At 67.5% G+C, this 20136-nt stretch overlaps 2 protein-coding genes across 2 annotated transcripts in view; one reads left to right on the top strand and one right to left on the bottom strand.

The window, feature by feature from the left end:
* Window positions 1–2184: 2184 nt before the first annotated feature.
* On the top strand, window positions 2185–7544 carry Prr33 (proline rich 33). Its single transcript, XM_026413630.2, has 2 exons — window positions 2185–2298; window positions 5507–7544. Exons 1-2 carry the CDS (start codon window positions 2200–2202, stop codon window positions 6848–6850), a joined length of 1443 nt encoding a protein of 480 aa, XP_026269415.2. The 5' UTR covers window positions 2185–2199; the 3' UTR covers window positions 6851–7544.
* Lsp1 (lymphocyte specific protein 1) overlaps window positions 4120–20136 on the bottom strand; it is a 36203-nt gene continuing 20186 nt past the window's right edge. The window contains 11 exon segments of the mRNA XM_077798190.1: window positions 4120–4513; window positions 8003–8105; window positions 8217–8294; window positions 8607–8741; window positions 9162–9243; window positions 9368–9411; window positions 14092–14184; window positions 14502–14616; window positions 16292–16364; window positions 16367–16521; window positions 19403–19534. Of these exon segments, the coding sequence (XP_077654316.1) occupies window positions 8016–8105; window positions 8217–8294; window positions 8607–8741; window positions 9162–9243; window positions 9368–9411; window positions 14092–14184; window positions 14502–14616; window positions 16292–16364; window positions 16367–16521; window positions 19403–19534 (997 nt within the window). The 3' untranslated portion in view covers window positions 4120–4513; window positions 8003–8015.

Here is a 20136-nt window from a genome sequence, read left to right as displayed (position 1 = left end):
CCCCTGATCCTGGAGGCATTCCTGTCCATGGGGTCTCCTCCCCTGAGCTGGAGGGACTCCTCTCCATGGGGTCTCCTCCCCTGATCCTGGAGGGACTCCTGTGCATGGGGTCTCCTCCCCTGATCCTGGAGGGGCTCCTGTCTATGGGGTCTCCTCCCCTGAGCTGGAGGGGCTCCTGTCCATGGGGTCTCCTCCCCTGAACTGGAGGGGCTCCTGTCCATGGGGTCTCCTCCCCTGATCTGGAGGGTCTCCTGTCCATGGGGTCTCCTCCCCTGATCCTGGAGGGGCTCCTGTCCATGGGGTCTCCTCCCCTGATCTGGAGGGACTCCTGTCCATGGGGTCTCCTCCCCTGATCATGGAGGGGCTCCTGTCCATGGGGTCTCCTCCCCTGATCCTGGAGGGGCTCCTGTCCATGGGGTCTCCTCCCCTGAGCTGGAGGGGCTCCTGTCCATGGGGTCTCCTCCCCTGAGCTGGAGGTGCTCCTGTCCATGGGGTCTCCTCCCCTGATCCTGGAGGGACTCCTGTCCATGGGGTCTCCTCACCTGATCCTGGAGGGGCTCCTGTCCATGGGGTCTCCTCCCCTGATCCTGGAGGGGCTCCTGTCCATGGGGTCTCCTCCCCTGGTCCTGGAGGGGCTCCTGTCCATGGGGTCTCCTTTCCTGAGCTGGAGGGGCTCCTGTCCATGGGGTCTCCTCCCCTGATCCTGGAGGGACTCCTGTCCATGGGGTCTCCTCCCCTGATCCTGGATGGGCTCCTGTCCATGGGGTCTCCTCCCCTGAGCTGGAGGGGCTTCTGTCCATGGGGTTTCCTCCCCTGATCCTGGAGGGGCTCCTGTCCATGGGGTCTCCTCCCCTGAGCTGGAGGGGCTCCTGTCCATGGGGTCTCCTCCCCTGATCCTGGAGGGGCTCCTGTCCATGGGGTCTCCTCCCCTGAACTGGAGGGGCTCCTGTCCATGGGGTCTCCTCCCCTGAGCTGGAGGGACTCCTGTCCATGAGGCCTCCTCCCCTGATCCTGGAGGGACTCCTGTGCATGATGCATCCTCTAGTCATTGCTTCCTCTCAATGTGGGGTCACACCTCTGCTCTTCGCCTGGGGACTCTGTTCGGGGGTCTAGACCCTGGGGGCTCTCTCTCTCCCCAGGGCCCTCATGCAGTGTTTTGCTCAGAGCTAACTGCCCTTGTGCCCCTGGAGGCTGACCTTGCTTTCCTCGGGACTCCAGGGGGCACCATCCAACCAACAGACACCTCGTGGGCTCCCACAGCCCCCATGCTTGCCAGCGAGGCCACGTGCCCCTCGGCCCTGCCTCTGGGGTTAGGGACACTGAGGTCCCAGGTGCCAGGAGGCACCTTGACTGCTGTCCCATGCCTCTGCAGCCCAGGATTGGGCCCGACCGAGGGGCCTGTGGAGTTGCCCACCCAGGGTGGAAGTTGCTGTCAAGGGTGGACCAGAGTCCAGACAGTGTGAGCCTCAGAAGAGGCAGGCAGGTTCCTGCCCTCCAGAGTCCCAAGGCTTGGGACATCGGGATGGCCTGGAAGGAGCCCCAGCCCCCACATCTCCTGGCCCTGTGCCCTGAGGAGGGGGAGGAGGAGGAGGAGCCTGTGGACTCTTCACCGGTCCACCTGTGGGAGCCAAGGCCAGAGAGGCTGGCAGCAGGCAGAGAGATGCCTGGGGTCACCGAGCAAGGGAAAGCAGCCCCTCAGGCTGCTGGCTCACAGGACGGGCAGCTGCCCACCCGCCCCGAGTGCCTGGCCCTGAAATCCTCTGGAGCTGCTGGGGTCACCCCTGCCTCCTAGTCAGAACCTGGCTTCTCCCTCTACCTGTCCGTGTCGTCAGAGCCCGGACCCCTGGGCCACCTTGGCCAGCTCTCCATTTCTGTGCGGCTGGGAGCTGGGCCTGGGCACCATCTTCCCGTGGTGGGCCTCTGCCAACTGGCCTCAGCACCGCTCTCCAGGGCACACGTGAAAAGCAGGAGGATTTTATTGTCCTCCGGCCTGGCTTCCCAGGAAGTCCCGTGGCCACTAGCCCTGGCCAGGCTGGGGTGGGCATCCTCAGGAGCTGTGCCTGCCCGCGGTCAAGCCAGGGGTTCTGCAGTGGCCCTGCTCAGCCAGCAGAGGACGGTGGCTGCCCGCTTAGTGAGACTCAGCCCTTGGCAGGTGCTTTCCCGTGAGGTCAGAGGGGCAGGCAGGTCCTATTTTGGGTGATGGCCACCTCCTCCTCAGGCACCAGGCCCAGGGTACAGCAGGACAGCGTAGAGTGGGCACTGCTGGATGGACAGCTGGTCGCTGAGGGTCTACCACAGGTAATCGATCCTTCCAGGTCCCACCTGGCCTCCCCTGGGGAGTAGGGTGGGGGACCAGAGACTTGTGTGGAGCCAGGGAGAAGGGGTGGACCAGCTTTGTTGGGTGGGGGACTGATTTCCACACCAGAGGCTGAGGGCCAAAAGCTCTGGACCTGAGCTGCAGGCCACAGGGGACTGTAAGGCTGGCCAATGCCAAGCTGAGCCCAGGGAGAGGAGGCCTCCTCCAGTGGACCCAGGAAGGCAGCTGGGCAGAGGTCTCTGATGGGGTCCCAGCCCGCAGTGCCTGTGGCTGGGAGCGGAGGAGCACACGGACCCCGTGCCCTGCCTTGTGCCCTGGGCTGACCCGCCATAGGCAGAGCCTGCCAGGCCCTGGTCAGGAGCTGCTGACAGGCCTGGGACACAGCTGCTCCAACCCCAGGCCTGCGCGCTTCTCCCGGGTGCAGGTGCCCTGATTGGCTGTGTGGCTCTCGGGGCGGCTCCTCTCTTGGGGCAGCAGCAGGTGCCTGGAGGGGGGCAGTGGACTGCCAAGGGCTCCCAGGCAGGCAGGATGGAGGGCAGCGTCCAGCATCCCTGCCCAAGTGCCCTCTGGGCAGTGGCCCCTTGGCCCTGGACCTTAGCAGTGGCAACCGGGGGGTGGATCACACTGTGAGCAGGGCTGAGGCAAAGGGCCCAGACCCTGGATCCTCAACCCTGAGGCTCAGCCAAGGGGTCGGGCCGGTCAGGGGAGCCTGGCAGCTATGACCCTCCTGCCTCCAGGGCCTGGTCCTCTGCTCATGTCCAGCTCCCTGCCCACTGTGGACTTTGGGGTGGCCTCAGCCAGCTGTCCTGGCCACCAGCCCATCAGACTGAGCAGGAAGGAAGGGGGGGGGCCCTGGAGGGCAGGGTGTGGCCCTGCTGGCTTTCTCCATGGTGGAGCTGTGAGCAAAAGGGACAGTGGCCACACCGCCTCCTGGCCTGGGCAGCTGTACCCCCTGAGCTTGAACTTGAGATGCTGTGGGATTCTGTGAGGCAGCTTCAGAAAGTGGAGGCCCTGGATGGCGGAGCGAGTGGCAGGGTCAGACCGGAGCCAAGCAGGGCCCCGGGGCTCCCCAGTCACTGAGGGAGCGGGGCTACGTCAGGCCGGAGTGCAGTCCAGCATGAGCGGGGAGTGCGGGGAGGACACCCCACCCGCAGCCAGCCAAGTGCTCGCCTCACCTCCTCTCAGGTCCACTGGCCTTCTCCCCGTCCTTCTGTCCACCCATCTACTTCCCACCTACTTACCCATCCATCCATCCACCCACCACCTTTCTGCTCATTCATATTTATCCATCATCCATCATCCATATCCATCCATCCGTCTGCCCATCCATCCACTCATTGATACATACACCAATACACCCATCCATCCACCTGTCTGACCATCCACCCTTCCATTCACCCATCTATCCATCTACCCATCCTCTGTCCACCTCACTGAGCACCTGCTGAGTACTGGGCGGTGCTGGCTGACTCTGGCCCCCCAGGGCTGCACCGTTGGGCGTAGACCAGAATGCACTGGTGCCGGTGCTATGAGGTTTGTATGGGGTCAGTCAGGGGGTGGGTGTCATAGACGTTCCAGAAAAGGCATGTGGGACCCCATCCATCGTGCGTACCCCAACTTAGGCCACCCCACAGCTCAGACTCTGAAGTTGGCTGTTGCAGAAGGCCATGGGGCAGAACTCAGTGCTTGAATCCAGACCCAATGTGCTGTGCCATCAGGGGGACTGGCCCACTAGTACGGTCCTTCTGTCCTGGCCAGTCCCACTCCCCATCCCTCCCGTCAGAGAGCACAGGAGGCCAGCGTGGGGGCTGCTCAAGGAACTTTATTGTACAGAGTGGGTCTTCCGAAGGCAGAGCAGGGAAGGGTGTGAGGCCGTGTCCTCCCAGCGCAGGGCTCCTGCTGTGTGGCGGGTGACCGGCCTCCATCTCTGGCCTTCCTTGGGAAGGCTCAGCCTTTCCAGGGCATGGGCCATTGAGCCAACGGTCAGGAAGCTCTTTCCTCCGAGATGCCAGAGGCAGAGCTGGGGGATCAGTGGGGTGGGATAGGGGTTGGAGGGTCCAGAAGCAAAAGGGGGTGGTGACAGCAGTGAAGCTGTCAGAGGGACAAGGTCAGGCTACAGTGGCAACAGGAAGCAGTCTCTTAGCCAGGGCCGGGGGCTGGTGAGTCTGGGGACACAGAGGTGCTTCTGGTGTGTACCTGCCAAAACACGGGTGTGGAGCATGGGAAGCATCAGTGTGGACCCGAGAACGGGCTACAGCCCGCCCCGCCAGGCCTTGGCTCTGTGACCCCTGCCTCTGTCTCTGGTGGCTGCCTGGCCGGGCCCACACTCCTCCTGTGTCAGAGGCACCTGCTGCAGCCTCTTAGGACACTGGCACCCTGGGTGGACTCTGAGGCCCGGATCTGGGCCCGGCTGGCCTGCCCACCCACCCCAGCAGCCCCCGAGAGCTGGACCTGAGGCTCCGGTTCCACAGGCCGGCTGTCTAGAGGCAGCCAGAGGCTGGGAGCGCGCCGGGCAGACCCCCCCAGCCCCGCCTCAGGCCGACGGGCTCTCGCCTCTGCAGAGCCAGCCCCACTGCGGAAGCGGGGCCTCCCTCCTCCCCAAACCAGACAGCCTCTGGCTCGGCCCAGATGCCATTTGTCAACGTCCTTGCAAACTCGTGGCGCCCAGAAACCAAGGCGGGTAGCTTGGCCAGGACCACCCGGCTCGGCGGTCTGCAGGAGTACCCGTTCAGCACAGCTCAGCGAAATCCGCTCCCACCTTCCAGCCAACCTGCCTCTGCCAGGCGGCCTCAGCTTCCCCGGGCCTCTTGGCCGCCTCCCCTCACCATTGGCTCGCAGTGGACGGACGCGCCTGTGGTCAGGCCGGCGTCGGTCTGGCGCCCCCCTCACGTGTCTGCGGGCAGCCTGCTTTTCCCACCCTCGCGGGGCCTCCCCGAGGGCGCACAAGTGGGTCTCCTGTCCTGCCCTGTGCGGCACCCCAGCCTGGCCCCTCTTCAGCCCCAGGGACCGCCCGGCTCCCGCCCCCCCACAGTCACGGATGCCCAGGCCTAGAAGGATCTGGCAAGTTCGGGGCTCCGGAAAGCTGCTGGGGGGGACTCCTCATCCCCAGGCCGGCGGGGTGACCAGAGACTCCGCGCCCCCCACCGGGCCGGGGGGGGGGCCAGCCTGAGCAGGGTTCCTCCCATGCAGGGTGCAGCGATGCTCATTTCAGCCGCCTCAGTGACCCTGGAGGCCCGTGGCCCCAGCCCCCAGAGGCCCCCTGGACCTCCACCACCCCTGCTGCCAAAGCCAGGGAAGGACAACCTGCGTCTGCAGAAGCTTTTGAGGAAGGCAGCTCGGAAGAAGATGGCAGGGGCTGCCCCCGCCCCGCCCGGAGCCTTCCGCGCCTCCCTGTCCCCTGTGAGTGAGGCCAGCCATGACCTGGAGCCCACCACCCCTTGTGCCACTGAGGCCCGGCGCACGGTAGCACCCCTGCCGCGCTCCCCGCACACGCCCATCATCCTCCACGTGGCCTCACCCCAGCAGAGGCCAGCTTTCTCCTTCAGCCTCACGGAGCACAGGGCGCTGGCCACACATGGGGAGGCCCCTCCCAGGCCCGAAGCCCTGGCCCCAGAACCTACACGACTGCCCAGTGGTTTTGCCCCCGTCTCAGCCCCCAAATCGGGAGGCACACACATCACCCGTGTGCTCATCCAGCTGACACCGTCCCCACATGACGCAGCCCCTGAGCCTCTCAAGACAGCCTCCGAGGGGGGGTCCAGGGCTCAGGATGGGGACACGGCTCCAGTCACCCACAGTGCCCAGTCTCTGATCCCCGTGGCCCACATCCGCCCGCTGCCTGCCAGGACCCAGGAGGCCAGCCCTGGACCCGAGGGGCCCTCTGTAGCAAGGCCACCCTGCAGTTTCCAGGCCTCAGCCTCCAGAGAGGCCAGCACCAGGGTGGTGGTGCCCATAGCCCCCACCTACCGCTCTCCCGGACCCCTGGCCGCTGTGGCCCCTGAGGCCGAGTGCCCGGAGGGGCCTCCCCGGTCCAGCCCTGTTCTAGAGGCTGAGAGGATCTCCAGGCCCCTGGGAAGCTCATCCCTGGCCCTGCCATCGGGTCCCCACCCAGGCCCTGCCCCCAAAGTTGCACCCAAGCCGCGGCTCAGCGGCTGGACGCGCCTCAAGAAGCAGCTGATGGAGGATGCAGAGGATCCCTCGTTCCCAGAGCCGGAGCCCAGCCTGGGGTCCACGCAGCCAGTGGTGCCCGCTGTGGCTGGTCCCCGGCCACCTGCCTCCCGGGCCTCCAGAATGTGGGATGCCGTGCTGTACCGCATGTCCGTGGCCGAGTCCCGTGGCTGCTTGGCGGGGCCTGGGGGTGGGAGCTGCCCCCCAGCTGGTCTTGCCCGCCTGCCCTTCCTATACCGGCCTCGCTTCAATGCCCGGAAGCTGCAGGAGACCACCCGGCCCCCTCCCTCCTTCCACTCCAACCTGGAGCTGAGCCCCCAACCCAAGAACTTCAATCGGACGGCAGCAGGCTGGAGGCTCCAGTGAGGGGCAGAGTGGTCCCCTGGGACCCAGGCCCAGGAGGAGGCGGACAGGCTGAGGCTCGGGGAGGCCGTGGCCATTGTGAAGGAGGTGCAGGAGGACAGTGTACGTCAGGGGCTGGGGAGGCAGGCCCGGAGTCCAGTGGGTGGTTGGGGCAGGTCGAGGGGACAGGAGCGGTGAGGACATTTGGGGAAGGGGTGCAGAGCATGCAGCGAGGGGCAGCGGCAGTCTCAGCAGTGTGGGGAGGCAGAGGAGGTACACCTCAGGGTCGGCGTGGGGTTGGGGGGAGACAGGAGAGGTGGCCTGTGCCTCCTGTCGGGCAGCCCTACTGCCCCCTCCCTCTGCTGGTCAAGGGGGAGCCAGCACTGGCCCTGGCAGCTGGTCAGCATGCCGCTGGTCCTGAGGGGCCTGGGAGGGCAGGCCAGGTGCAGCGGGCTGGCCCTGGGAGCAGGGTGGCCGGAGGAGGGCCACCAGGGCTGGGGGCCTCTGATGGAAGAGAGGGGCAGGGACACAGTGCTGACAGGGGCTGGTGGGCGGGGGCACTGGAGGGGCTCCCTGGCTGGGCCCTGAGCCCGTCCCACAGCCTGGCAGCGGCCTCCAGCCCCAGCCCTGGGAAGCAGGGGAGGGACACAGGTGAGGGACAGGAAGTGGACTGTGAATGGAGCCTGGGACCCAGGCCACTAATAAATGTGTGCCCAGCCCTGGTGTCGCTCTGTCTCTACCTGGACGGGGAGGGCAGCAGAACCCTCCAGGGGCCTGTGGGAGGGGGAGACACAGGTTCTGCTCCTTTAAGATCCTCAGTGCCTGGGTGCTCAGGGGCACTCTCCTGGGGGCTCCATCCCACCAGCTCTAGGTCCCACAGTGGCCAGGCCGCCCTCTCCTCTCTGGAGGACCCCCGGGTCACAGGGGACTCCTGAAGGGCACTTTGAGGTGGCTGAGCCATCCTGACCGTGATGGACAGTTCCAGGCTGGTGTGAGACCCGGGGCCAAGTCTGCCAGGGGCCAGAGGCTGAGTTGGCTCTGAGCTTCGGCTAGCCGGGAGGCCAGGCCCTCAGCCCCAGGCCTCAGCCTCACGGCCTGAGACATGGCCAGTGGGCCCCGCTCCCTCTGGACTCTCCCACGTTTCACGCCCGACACTCGTCACCACCCTGGACTCACCGAGACGCAGGCCCTAGGGTACCGGGCCCTCGTCCACCAGGACCTTCTCGTACTTCCCGTGTCCGGTGGCCACAAACTTGTACCTCTTTCCAGAGGGGGTGGCCTGTGGGGGAAGAAGGCCAAGTCAAAGGGAGAGGGGAGAAAGGGAGGCCATCGGCCCACCAGGGCAGCCCGCCTCGCCTGGCCTGGCCTCTGCGGTCACCTCAGGCCCTACCTTGGTGGAGGATGAGGGCGTGGGGTCTGCTCTGAGCTCCCAGAGGCTCTTCTTGCTCATGTCTCCGGCTACGATATCCTGGGCAGACAAGGGGGCAGTCACGGGCAGACCCAGGCCATGGGGCTGGCAGCCCTGGCCCTTCTCTTTGGCTTGGTCTCACCTGGTCAAGGGGACCTGCCTACCTCGCATCTCGAGGGAGACCCGGGGGGAGCTTCGACCGCTGGCCCGGCCTTCTCCACACCACCTCCCACAGGGCTTCTCCACAGGCCAGCCCTCGGCCCTCCCTCCCTCACCTGAGTGGCCACACACTGGCTCTTCCAGGGACCTCTGCTGCTACCTCCCGCCAGGCTTTGCCTTCCCAGCTCTGCTCGGCCTGCAGAGGGGCCCTACCTTGCAGGAGGGGGTCTTGGCAGAAGACAGAGTCTGCATCTCTCCGGTCTCCCACAGACTCTTGGTACTGGCCACCGCCATGCTGGGCAACTCTATGGAGGCCTGGCGGGAGAGTTTGGGCGTCCGGCCTACAGACTGCGGAGGAGACAGAGCCCCAGGGTAGCTTTAGTGGACAGCCACCATGGGGCACGCTGGGCGGTTCAGTCTTCCCCACGGCCTGCAGGAACGGGTGCTCCCCCTCCCACGGTGCGCGGGTCCTGAAGCACTCGGGAGCCCAAGGCACGGGAGACATCCGGGGTCTGTCTTCACCTGCTCGTGGGATGGGGCTAGAGGAATCCGTGTGGTGTGGAGGGTCACTGGCGGCACGGAGGTTTGTTTGGACAGAGGGGTGTGGGTTGGATGAAAGGGTATCAGCTGGACAGGGAGACATGGGTCCAGTAATGGCTCTGACCAGACCTCTATCACTGACTGGAGGAGTATCAGCTGGAGACAGGGTGTTGGTGGCAGGGAAAGTCTACCAGGGGTGGAGGGCACAGGGCCCGCGGGCAGGCGTACCTCGATGGCCTGGGTATACTGCTCCAGCCGCTCGTCGATCTTGGCGATGGGCAGGGCTGGCTGGGACTTCCTCACAGTGTTACTGGAGGGTAGGAGGGATGAGCCTCACGTCCCCGTCCGTCCTCCCAGCCCACCTTGAGACCCTCTTGGAACGCCCCAGGTCCCAGGTCTCCACCCCCTCTTGAGAATCCTGGGGACAGACACACCTCTTCTCTATGGAGCGGTTCAGGGACTCGGTCCTGTCAGCAAGCTGTGGAGGTGGAGAGGGCTGTGGGTCCTGGGCAGCCAGAACAGGCCATGCTCCTCCCCCAATGACCCCACCCATCAATCCAGTCATGGATCCTGACTTCCATGTCACAAAGGCTACTGCTTGCTGGCTATGAGGAGGTATAGAACACAGGAAAGGACATGGGGCAGGAGCTGGGGTGCAGAGGACATGGGCAGGAGCCTGGGGGGGCAGAGGACACGGGGCAGGAGATGGGGGAGCAGAGGACATGGGGCAGGAGCCTGGGGGAGGCAGAGGACACGGGGCAGGAGCTGGGGGGGCAGAGGACACGGGGCAGGAGCCTGGGGGAGACAGAGGACATGGGGCAGGAGCTGGGGTGCAGAGGACATGGGGCAGGAGCTGGGGGGGCAGAGTACATGGGGCAGGAGCTGGGGAAGCAGAGGACACGGGGCAGGAGCTGGGGGAGCAGAGGACACGGGGCAGGAGCTGGGGGGGCAGAGTACATGGGGCAGGAGCTGGGGAAGCAGAGGACACGGGGCAGGAGCCTGGGGGGGGCAGAGGACACGGGGCAGGAGCTGGGGTGCAGAGGACATGGGCAGGAGCCTGGGGGGGCAGAGGACAAGGGGCAGGAGCCTGGGGAGGCAGAGGACATGGGGCAGGAGCCTGGGGGAGGGGGCAGAGGACACGGGGCAGGAGCCTGGGGGGGGCAGAGGACACGGGGCAGGAGCTGGGGGGGCGGAGGACATGGGGCAGGAGCTGGGGGAGCGGAGGACACGGGGCAGGAGCTGGGGGAGGCAGAGGACACGGGGCAGGAGCCTGGGGGGGGGCAGAGGACACGGGGCAGGAGCCTGGGGGGGGGCAGAGGACACGGGGCAGGAGCTGGGGGGGCAGAGGACATGGGTCAGGAGCTGGGGGAGGCAGAGGACATGGGTCAGGAGCTGGGGGGGCAGAGGACATGGGGCAGGAGCTGGGGAGGCAGAGGACATGGGGCAGGAGCTGGGGGTGCAGAGGACACGGGGCAGGAGCTGGGGGTGCAGAGGACATGGGGCAGGAGCCTGGGGGGCAGAGGACACGGGGCAGGAGCTGGGAGGCAGAGGACATGGGGCAGGAGCTGGGGGAGGCAGAGGACATGGGTCAGGAGCTGGGGGGGCAGAGGACACGGGGCAGGAGCCTGGGGGGGGCAGAGGACACGGGGCAGGAGCTGGGGGTGCAGAGGACACGGGTCAGGAGCTGGGGGGGCAGAGGACATGGGGCAGGAGCCTGGGGGGGGCAGAGGACACGGGGCAGGAGCCTGGGGGGGGCAGAGGACACGGGGCAGGAGCTGGGGGTGCAGAGGACACGGGTCAGGAGCTGGGGGGGCAGAGGACATGGGGCAGGAGCTGGGGAGGCAGAGGACATGGGGCAGGAGCTGGGGGTGCAGAGGACACGGGGCAGGAGCTGGGGGGCAGAGGACATGGGGCAGGAGCTGGGGGGGCAGAGGACACAGGGCAGGAGCTGGGGGAGCAGAGGACATGGGGCAGGAGCTGGGGAGGCAGAGGACACGGGGCAGGAGCTGGGGGTGCAGAGGACACGGGGCAGGAGCCTGGGGGAGGCAGAGGACACAGGGCAGGAGCTGGGGGGGGGGCAGAGGACATGGGGCAGGAGCTGGGGAGGCAGAGGACACGGGGCAGGAGCCTGGGGGGCAGAGGACATGGGGCAGGAGCTGGGGGGCAGAGGACACGGGGCAGGAGCCTGGGGGAGCAGAGGACATGGGGCAGGAGCTGGGGGGCAGAGGACACGGGGCAGGAGCCTGGGGGAGGCAGAGGACACGGGGCAGGAGCTGGGGGGGGCAGAGGACATGGGGCAGGAGCTGGGGAGGCAGAGGACACGGGGCAGGAGCCTGGGGGGGCAGAGGACATGGGGCAAGAGCTGGGGGGGCAGAGGACACGGGGCAGGAGCCTGGGGGAGCAGAGGACATGGGGCAGGAGCTGGGGGCAGAGGACACGGGGCAGGAGCCTGGGGGGGCAGAGGACATGGGGCAGGAGCTGGGGGAGCAGAGGACATGGGGCAGGAGCTGGGGGGCAGAGGACATGGGGCAGGAGCCTGGGGGGGCAGAGGACATGGGGCAGGAGCCTGGGGGAGGCAGAGGACATGGGGCAGGAGCCTGGGGGGGCAGAGGACATGGGGCAGGAGCTGGGGGAGGCAGAGGACATGGGGCAGGAGCCTGGGGGGGGGCAGAGGACATGGGGCAGGAGCCTGGGGGGGGGCAGAGGACATGGGGCAGGAGCCTGGGGGGGGGCAGAGGACATGGGGCAGGAGCCTGGGGGGGCAGAGGACACAGGGAAGGAGCCTGGGGGGTCAAAGGACCCGGGGCAGGAGCTGGGGGTGCAGAGGACATGGGTCAGGAGCTGGGGGGGCAGAGGACACAGGGAAGGAGCCTGGGGGGGCAGAGGACATGGGGCAGGAGCCTGGGGGGGGCAGAGGACATGAGTCAGGAGCCTGGGGGGGGCAGAGGACACGGGGCAGGAGCCTGTGGGGGGCAGAGGACATGGGGCAGGAGCCTGGGGGGGCAGAGGACATGGGGCAGGAGCCTGGGGGGGCAGAGGACATGGGGCAGGAGCTGGGGGCAGAGGACACGGGGCAGGAGCCTGTGGGGGGCAGAGGGACATGAGTCAGGAGCCTGGGGGGGGGCAGAGGACACGGGGCAGGAGACTGGGGGGGCAGAGGACACGGGGCAGGAGCCTGGGGGAGCAGAGGACATGGGGCAGGAGCTGGGGGGCAGAGGACACGGGGCAGGAGCCTGGGGGAGGCAGAGGACATGGGGCAGGAGCCTGGGGGGGGCAGAGGAGATGGGGCAGGAGCTGGGGAGGCAGAGGACATGGGGCAGGAGCTGGGGGAGGCAGAGGACATGGGGCAGGAGCCTGGGGGGCAGAGGACACGGGGCAGGAGCTGGGAGGCAGAGGACATGGGGCAGGAGCTGGGGGAGGCAGAGGACATGGGTCAGGAGCTGGGGGGGGCAGAGGACACGGGGCAGGAGCCTGGGGGGGGCAGAGGACACGGGGCAGGAGCCTGGGGGGGCAGAGGACACGGGGCAGGAGCTGGGGGTGCAGAGGACACGGGTCAGGAGCTGGGGGGCAGAGGACATGGGGCAGGAGCTGGGGAGGCAGAGGACATGGGGCAGGAGCTGGGGGTGCAGAGGACATGGGGCAAGAGCTGGGGGGGCAGAGGACACGGGGCAGGAGCCTGGGGGAGCAGAGGACATGGGGCAGGAGCTGGGGGGCAGAGGACACGGGGCAGGAGCCTGGGGGGGCAGAGGACATGGGGCAGGAGCTGGGGGAGCAGAGGACATGGGGCAGGAGCTGGGGGGCAGAGGACATGGGGCAGGAGCCTGGGGGGGCAGAGGACATGGGGCAGGAGCCTGGGGGAGGCAGAGGACATGGGGCAGGAGCCTGGGGGGGCAGAGGACATGGGGCAGGAGCTGGGGGAGGCAGAGGACATGGGGCAGGAGCCTGGGGGGGGGCAGAGGACATGGGGCAGGAGCCTGGGGGGGGCAGAGGACATGGGGCAGGAGCCTGGGGGGGGGCAGAGGACATGGGGCAGGAGCTGGGGGTGCAGAGGACACAGGGAAGGAGCCTGGGGGGTCAGAGGACCCGGGGCAGGAGCCTGGGGGGGGGCAGAGGACATGGGGCAGGAGCCTGGGGGGGCAGAGGACACAGGGAAGGAGCCTGGGGGGTCAGAGGACCCGGGGCAGGAGCTGGGGGTGCAGAGGACATGGGTCAGGAGCTGGGGGGCAGAGGACACAGGGAAGGAGCCTGGGGGGGGCAGAGGACATGGGGCAGGAGCCTGGGGGGCAGAGGACATGAGTCAGGAGCCTGGGGGGGGCAGAGGACACGGGGCAGGAGCCTGTGGGGGGCAGAGGACATGAGTCAGGAGCCTGGGGGGGCAGAGGACACGGGGCAGGAGACTGGGGGGGCAGAGGACACGGGGCAGGAGCCTGGGGGAGCAGAGGACATGGGGCAGGAGCTGGGGGGCAGAGGACACGGGGCAGGAGCCTGGGGGAGGCAGAGGACATGGGGCAGGAGCCTGGGGGGGGCAGAGGACATGGGGCAGGAGCTGGGGGAGGCAGAGGACATGGGGCAGGAGCTGGGGGAGGCAGAGGACATGGGCAGGAGCCTGGGGGGGCAGAGGACATGGGGCAGGAGCCTGGGGGGGGCAGAGGACATGGGGCAGGAGCCTGGGGGAGGCAGAGGACATGGGGCAGGAGCCTGGGGGGGGGCAGAGGACATGGGGCAGGAGCTGGGGGAGGCAGAGGACATGGGGCAGGAGCCTGGGGGGGCAGAGGACATGGGGCAGGAGCCTGGGGGGGCAGAGGACATGGGGCAGGAGCCTGGGGGGGGCAGAGGATATGGGGCAGGAGCCTGGGGGGGCAGAGGACACAGGGAAGGAGCCTGGGGGGGGCAGAGGACATGGGGCAGGAGCCTGGGGGGGGGCAGAGGACATGAGTCAGGAGCCTGGGGGGGGCAGAGGACACGGGGCAGGAGCCTGTGGGGGGCAGAGGACATGAGTCAGGAGCCTGGGGGGGGCAGAGGACATGGGGCAGGAGCTGACATGAGTCAGGAGCCTGGGGGGGGCAGAGGACATGGGGCAGGAGCTGGGGGGGCAGAGGACACAGGAAGGAGCCTAGTGGACGCAGAGGACATGGGCAGGAACCTGAGGTTGACGTACTTTGGTGGTAGGGCTCAGGGGAGGTGAGCTTGGTCTGGTGTTCCCCTCCAAGCCCAAGGGGCTGGGGGTCCTGGGCTGCTGACATCTCTGGTGCTGTGGATAGAAAGCCCAGACAACCCAGGTGACCCCTCCTGCAGCCCTCCTCCAGCCGGGCCCTGCTGAAGCGGCGCTTTCCCCTGGCTGGGCCTCAGGTGCTGTCTCCCTGACACACTCCAGTTCTGGGAATTCTTAACAGCAGGGCAGAGTCCTGGGGACGTGGAAAGAACTTGCCCAGAGGTCGCCCAGCCCCACCACCCCCACACTGTGGGCCTTGGGAAGCTAGTCTGGGGCAAGGGGAGCTGTACTGATCACGGGACCTACGGGGTGTTGTAAGGGTGGGAGGGTGCTCGGACCCTTGGAGTAGCCCTCACCTCCTCTGCCTCCCCAGCCTCTGCCACCTCCTGGTGCCCTGGACAGGCTCCTCTGGGCCAGACCCCTCCTGGCTCAAACCTAGCTGTTCCAGGTGGACACTGGCTTGCCGCAGCCCTTCACTGATCTCATTTCCACAGGTTTGCTGGCAGGACCTGTGGTCGAACAGGCAAAACCGACTGAGGGCCACCCAGCGGCTTGGCTCGAGTCCTTTCCCGTTCCTTCCTCTCAGTCTCCCCATCTATAAACGACGGCAGTCTCACGAGTTGACTGCTGAGTTCTTCTGGGACCCCAGCTTCTTGGGGTAAGGAGGCCCCAGGACCCCAGAGCCAGCCCCACTTCCTAGTCCTGTGCTGAGGCCCGAGGTCCCTTCCAGAGAGCAACCACTGCCTGGTCCAGGCTGTGCAGGGCCACCCAGGCGCTGGGTGGACCCCTCCCTACAGCCCCTCTGAGGCCAGCCTGTCTGTCCACAACCTCCTGCCTGCTCCTGCCCCACTCTGTGTGTGGGCAAGTGCTCGTAGAGCAGGACGTCCAGGGGAGGGAGGGAGGGGTCTGGGGAAGTTTGGGGGGCCTGGGTCAGGTGGTGGGCGAGGCGAGGGTGGGTCCTGCCCTGATGGGAGACAGGGGCCTGCTGCCACGGGAGTGGCTCTGCGTCTGAGCGGGACTGAACCTGGAGAAGAAGATGGTAAATTCTTGGGTTTTCCATGATTTCAGGCCCCTGGTGTACCTGCCAGCCAAGACCCAGACCCAGCCGCCCAAGGTGGGCCGGGGTCTGAGCCAGGGCAGCCACACAGAGAGGCCATTCAGGAGCTGACTCTCCTTGTGGTTAGGCAGGTGTGGGTGGGGGTGGAGGCTGCAGGGGCCCAGAGATCCACCAGAAGAGCAAAAGCGCCCCTGCTGTTGGGCGGGGGCAGGATGAGGCCAGCAGTCGGGCGGCCGCTCCTCTCAGAGACCAGAGTGTGCAGGGAAGCAAAGGCCACGCAGGGAAGCTGAGGAGTGGGCAGGCAGGGGACCTCAGGTGTGGGAGCCTGGTTGTAGGTGAAAAGGGGGCAGCAGTGACATGGGGAGAGCTGAACCAGCACTCTGGCTGGCTGGGGCCTCAGAGGGGCCTCGGGCTCTGGGTCAGGAGCGTGGGCAGCACGGCCACAGGCTCTGGCTACTTGAGGCCCTGGCCCCAAGCTGGGGCAGAATTCTGAGCAGGGTTGGAGGCCTACCATGCCCAGGCCTGATGGGCTAGGGCTGGGGGTCTTCCTGCAAACAGCTCTGGTTACTCAGAGCAGCTCAGACATGGAGCTGGGGGAGGGCCAGGTGAGGGTCTGGGAACAGACCCCATCCTGGGCCCAGAGTTGCTTTGGGCCCCAACCGCCCTATTCAGAGGCACACACGTCCAAACATCTGGAAAGTGTGTCCCCCTCCCAGCTGACTCCAGGCACACATCTGGAAATACCTGCTCCCTCCGTGGGAATGGAGATCAGCCAGCCCCCAGGGAGGGGGTGGCGGCTGGGGCTGCAGAGCTAGCATTACGTAAGTGGGCTGCAGCTGTGCGCTGATGTGGCCGCCCCCGGCCCCCCACTCCCACCGCCCACCCCGCCGCAGCTGGTCTGGATGGGGCCCAGGGCCCTGGGGAGCCCAGGAATGAAATTTCTCACCGCCCGCCCTGCAGCCCCCTCCCCGCCGCCCCTGCTGTCTCGTTCCCTTCCTCCTTCCTCCTCACAGCCCTGGGCACTGGGGAGCGGGCTGGGAACGCAGTCAGAGGCTGCTGGGTAGGTGCAGTTCAGGCCTCCGCCCCCACTTGCCTGTCCTGCTTGCCCTCTGGACCTTCAGCCCCGGGCGCTCTCCGCCATCCAAGGCCCCTCCTCAACCCAGTGCTGCTGCGGCTGCTGCTCTGACTTCTGGGACCAGTCACCAAAACCCTCGTCCTCATCTACTTCAGGGGCCTCCGAGGGCTTCGCTCGAGGCTGCAGAGAAGTAGAGGTGTTAGATGTGTCCCTGCTCCCCTTCACGGCCTCCCTCCAGCTGACCCTGGGCCCCAGGAGAGGGAGACCCATCTGCCTCAGAGCTGGCCCATGGCTAGGCTCTGCTCCCCATGGTCACAACCCCTGAGGGCAACACTTCCCCCACTATCCATCTGAGGTCCCCCAGCAGGACTGGGCCTCCCCCATGGGCCTAGGGTTCTCCTGGAGCAGGGCTGTGTCTCCCCTACAGGCCTAGAGCTTCCCCCCCCAGCACAGCTATGCCTCCCCCGCGGCCGAGGGCTCCCCGGAGCAGGGTTGTGACTCCCCATGGGCCTAGGGCTCCCCCTGGAGCAGAGCTGTGCCTCCCCCACGGGCCTAGGGCTCCCCTGGAGCAGGGCTGGCCTTCCCCATGGGCCTAGGGCTCCCCTGGAGCAGGGCTGGGCCTCCCCATGGCCTAGGGCTCCCCTGGAGCAGGGCTGGGCCTCCCCCATGGGCCTAGGGCTCCCCTGGAGCAAGGCTGGGCCTCCCTCATGTCTAGGGCTCCCCTGGAGCAGGGCTGGGGCCTCCCCCAAGTGCCTAGGGCTCCCCTGGAGCAGGGCTGGGCCTCCCCCATGGGCCTAGGGCTCCCCTGGAGCAGGGCTGTGTCTCCCCCACAGGCCTAGGGCTCCCCGGAGCAGGGCTGGGCCTCCCTCATGTCTAGGGCTCCCCTGGAGCAGGGCTGGGCCTCCCCATGGGCCTAGGGCTCCCCTGGAGCAGGGCTGGGCCTCCCCCACAGGCCTAGGGCTCCCCTGGAGCAGGGCTGGGCCTCCCCCATGGGCCTAGGGCTCCCCTGGAGCAGGGCTGGGCCTCCCCCATGGGCCTAGGGCTCCCCTGGAGCAGGGCTTGGGCTCCCCCATGGGCCTAGGGCTCCCCTGGAGCAGGCTGGGCCCCCCAACAGGCTAGGGCTCCCTGGAGCAGGGCTGTGTCTCCCCCACAGGCCTAGGGCTCCCCTGGAGCAGGGCTGGGCTCCCCCATGGGCCTAGGGCTCCCCTGGAGCAGGGCTGTGTCTCTCCCACGGGCCTAGGCTCCCCTGGAGCAGGGCTGGGCCTCCCCCATGGCCTGGCTCCCCTGGAGCAGGTCTGTGACCTCCCCATGGCCTAGGGCTCCCCTGGAGCAGGGCTGGGCCTCCCTCATGTCTAGGGCTCCCCTGGAGCAGGGCTGGGCCCCCCAACAGGCCTAGGGCTCCCCTGGAGCAGGGCTGGGCCTCTCCCACGGGCCTAGGGCTCCCCTGGAGCAGGGCTGGGACCTCCCCCATGGGCCTAGGGCTCCCCTGGAGCAGGGCTGTGCCTCCCTCATGTCTAGGGCTCCCCTGGAGCAGGGCTGGGCCCCCCCAACAGGCCTAGGGCTCCCTGGAGCAGGTTGGCCTCCCCCACGGGCCTAGGGCTCCCCTGGAGCAGGGCTGGGCCTCCCCCATGGGCCTAGGGCTCCCCTGGAGCAGGGCTGGGCCTCCCTCATGTCTAGGGCTCCCCTGGAGCAGGGCTGGCCCCCAACAGGCCTAGGGCTCCCCTGGAGCAGGGCTGGGCCTCCCCCATGGGCTAGGCTCCCCTGGAGCAAGGCTGGCCTCCCTCATGTCTAGGGCTCCCCTGGAGCAGGGCCTGGGGCCTCCCCCATGGGCCTAGGGCTCCCCTGGAGCAGGGCTGGGCTCCCCCATGGGCCTAGGGCTCCCCTGGAGCAGGGCTGGGCCTCCCCCATGGGCCTAGGGCTCCCCTGGAGCAGGGCTGGGGCCTCCCCCATGGGCCTAGGGCTCCCCTGGAGCAGGGCTGGGCCTCCCTCATGTCTAGGGCTCCCCTGGAGCAGGGCTGGGCCTCCCCTAACAGCCTAAGGCTCCCCTGGAGCAAGGGCTGGGCCTCCCTCAGTCTAGGGCTCCCCTGGAGCAGGGCTGGGCCTCCCTCATGTCTAGGGCTCCCCTGGAGCAGGGCTGGGGAGCCTCCCCTAACAGCCTAAGGCTCCCCTGGAGCAAGGCTGGGCCTCCCTCATGTCTAGGGCTCCCCTGGAGCAGGGCTGGGTCTCCCCCATGGGCCTAGGGTTCCACTGGAGCAGGGCTGTGCCTCCCCTACAGGCCTTGGGCTCCCCCCCCCAGCACAGCTATGCCTCCCCACGGGCCTAGGGCTCCCCTGGAGCAGGGCTGGGCCTCCCCATGGGCCTAGGGCTCCCCTGGAGCAGGGCTGGGCCTCCCTCATGTCTAGGGCTCCCCCAGAGCAGGGCTGGGCCTCCCCCATGGGCTAGGGCTCCCCTGGAGCAGGGCTGGGCTCTCCAAGCTGCCCCAGCCGACTCCTGCCCTGAGCCGCCCTCACGGGCTTCCAGTGTAAAAAGGGGAGCTCTGCAGGAGCAGGGGCTGGGGCTAGAAGGGATTCTCAGGCTTCAGGGTGACTGAGAGACCTGGCCGAGGGACCATGACCGCTGCAGCACCCCACCCCGCCCTAAGCTGCTGACTCGGAGAAAATGGAACAGAACAGGGCCAGGAGGAAGGGGAGCATTATTGGAGAAACAGCCCAGCCCAGCCGCGGAGGCCTCCTGGGCCCAGGGAGGAAACGAGCAGGCCTGTGGCCGCCAACTTGGACGTGGCCTCTGTGAGTCACCGGCAGCGGAACTTGGGCGGGGGGCTCGGGGGCCAGGGCCGGGGCTGGGGTCAGCACCGGTCCAAGCGAGGGCTGGGACCAGGCAGAGTGTCCAGAGCCTGAGTCAGACCCCAGGAGCCTGGCTGGGAGGGGCGGCCTTTCATGGCTCTGCGCACCCTCTGGCCAGGCAGGCATCTGGCAGATGGGGTCACCCAAGGCTGCTGACCACCCTTGCCCTAAGAGCACTGCCTGGCTCTGAGTCGTCCTACCCTGGGACCTCAAAGCCCAGGGCCTGACCCTGAACCCAGGCCCTGGGCCACAGCACCCAGGGCTCCAGGGCCAGGGGCTTACAGAGCCTCCTGCTCCGGCTGGTCTGGGTCTGGGCCACCCTCATCCTGGTCCTGCTTCATCCTCTCCCGCTCCCGCCGGCGCTGCTCCCGGGCCACTTCCTCTTCATCCTCCACACTCCACTGAGTGGTGAGCCTGGAGGGAGACACAGAGGGACAGTCACGCCATGGCGGAGACAGGGTGTCACCTGATAAGAGCGGTGGACAGCCCTGGGACCAGTTCTCTCAGCCTCAGTTTTCCCATCTTTAAAATAGAGGCCATGCACCAAGCCACGAAGTTGCCTCTGGTCCAGGTGGAGGCCCTGGGCCCCATGCATCTGGGCACCCATGTACTGCTCTCCTGGGATGGAGGGGCTGCCATGTCCAGGTGTCCCTTCCTACTTGCCTGCCTCCCTAGGCCCAACTGACCAGGACCTAGAACACCAGGGCTTGGGAAGAGATGGCTGGGGGTCATGGCCATGGCCACTTGTGGTCACACACCTTGGACAGCAGCACACCAGGTGGCCAGCCAGCCAGCCACCCTCACCCCACCTGACTTGGGCAGGCCTTCCTGCTCCTCAGCACCGAGTGTCAGAAGGAGGTGGCCCTGCCACCAAGTCACAGTAGGAGGCCTGTGTCAGCATCCCAGCATGTGGTCCTGTCCAGCCTCAGCCCCTTCACACGTCCACTGAGCATGTGTCCAGTCCACAGCTGGGCTCCCTGACGGGCACCCCACCCTCAGCTCAGAGTCCTCTGTGG

The sequence above is a fragment of the Urocitellus parryii genome, chromosome 4 (genome assembly GCF_045843805.1).
Source record: "Urocitellus parryii isolate mUroPar1 chromosome 4, mUroPar1.hap1, whole genome shotgun sequence".
Classification (NCBI taxonomy): Eukaryota; Metazoa; Chordata; class Mammalia; order Rodentia; family Sciuridae; genus Urocitellus; species Urocitellus parryii.
Note: the sequence above shows the minus strand (reverse complement) of the source record. Positions and strands in the feature narration are given on the sequence as shown.

Coding starts and splice junctions, on each gene's coding strand:
- Prr33 (XM_026413630.2), top strand. CDS start 2,200: ATGGCCACCTCCTCCTCAGGCACCAGGCCCAGGGTACAGCAGGACAGC. Junction 2,299..5,506: donor TCGCTGAGGGTCTACCACAG/GTAATCGATCCT, acceptor CCTCCCATGCAG/GGTGCAGCGATGCTCATTTC.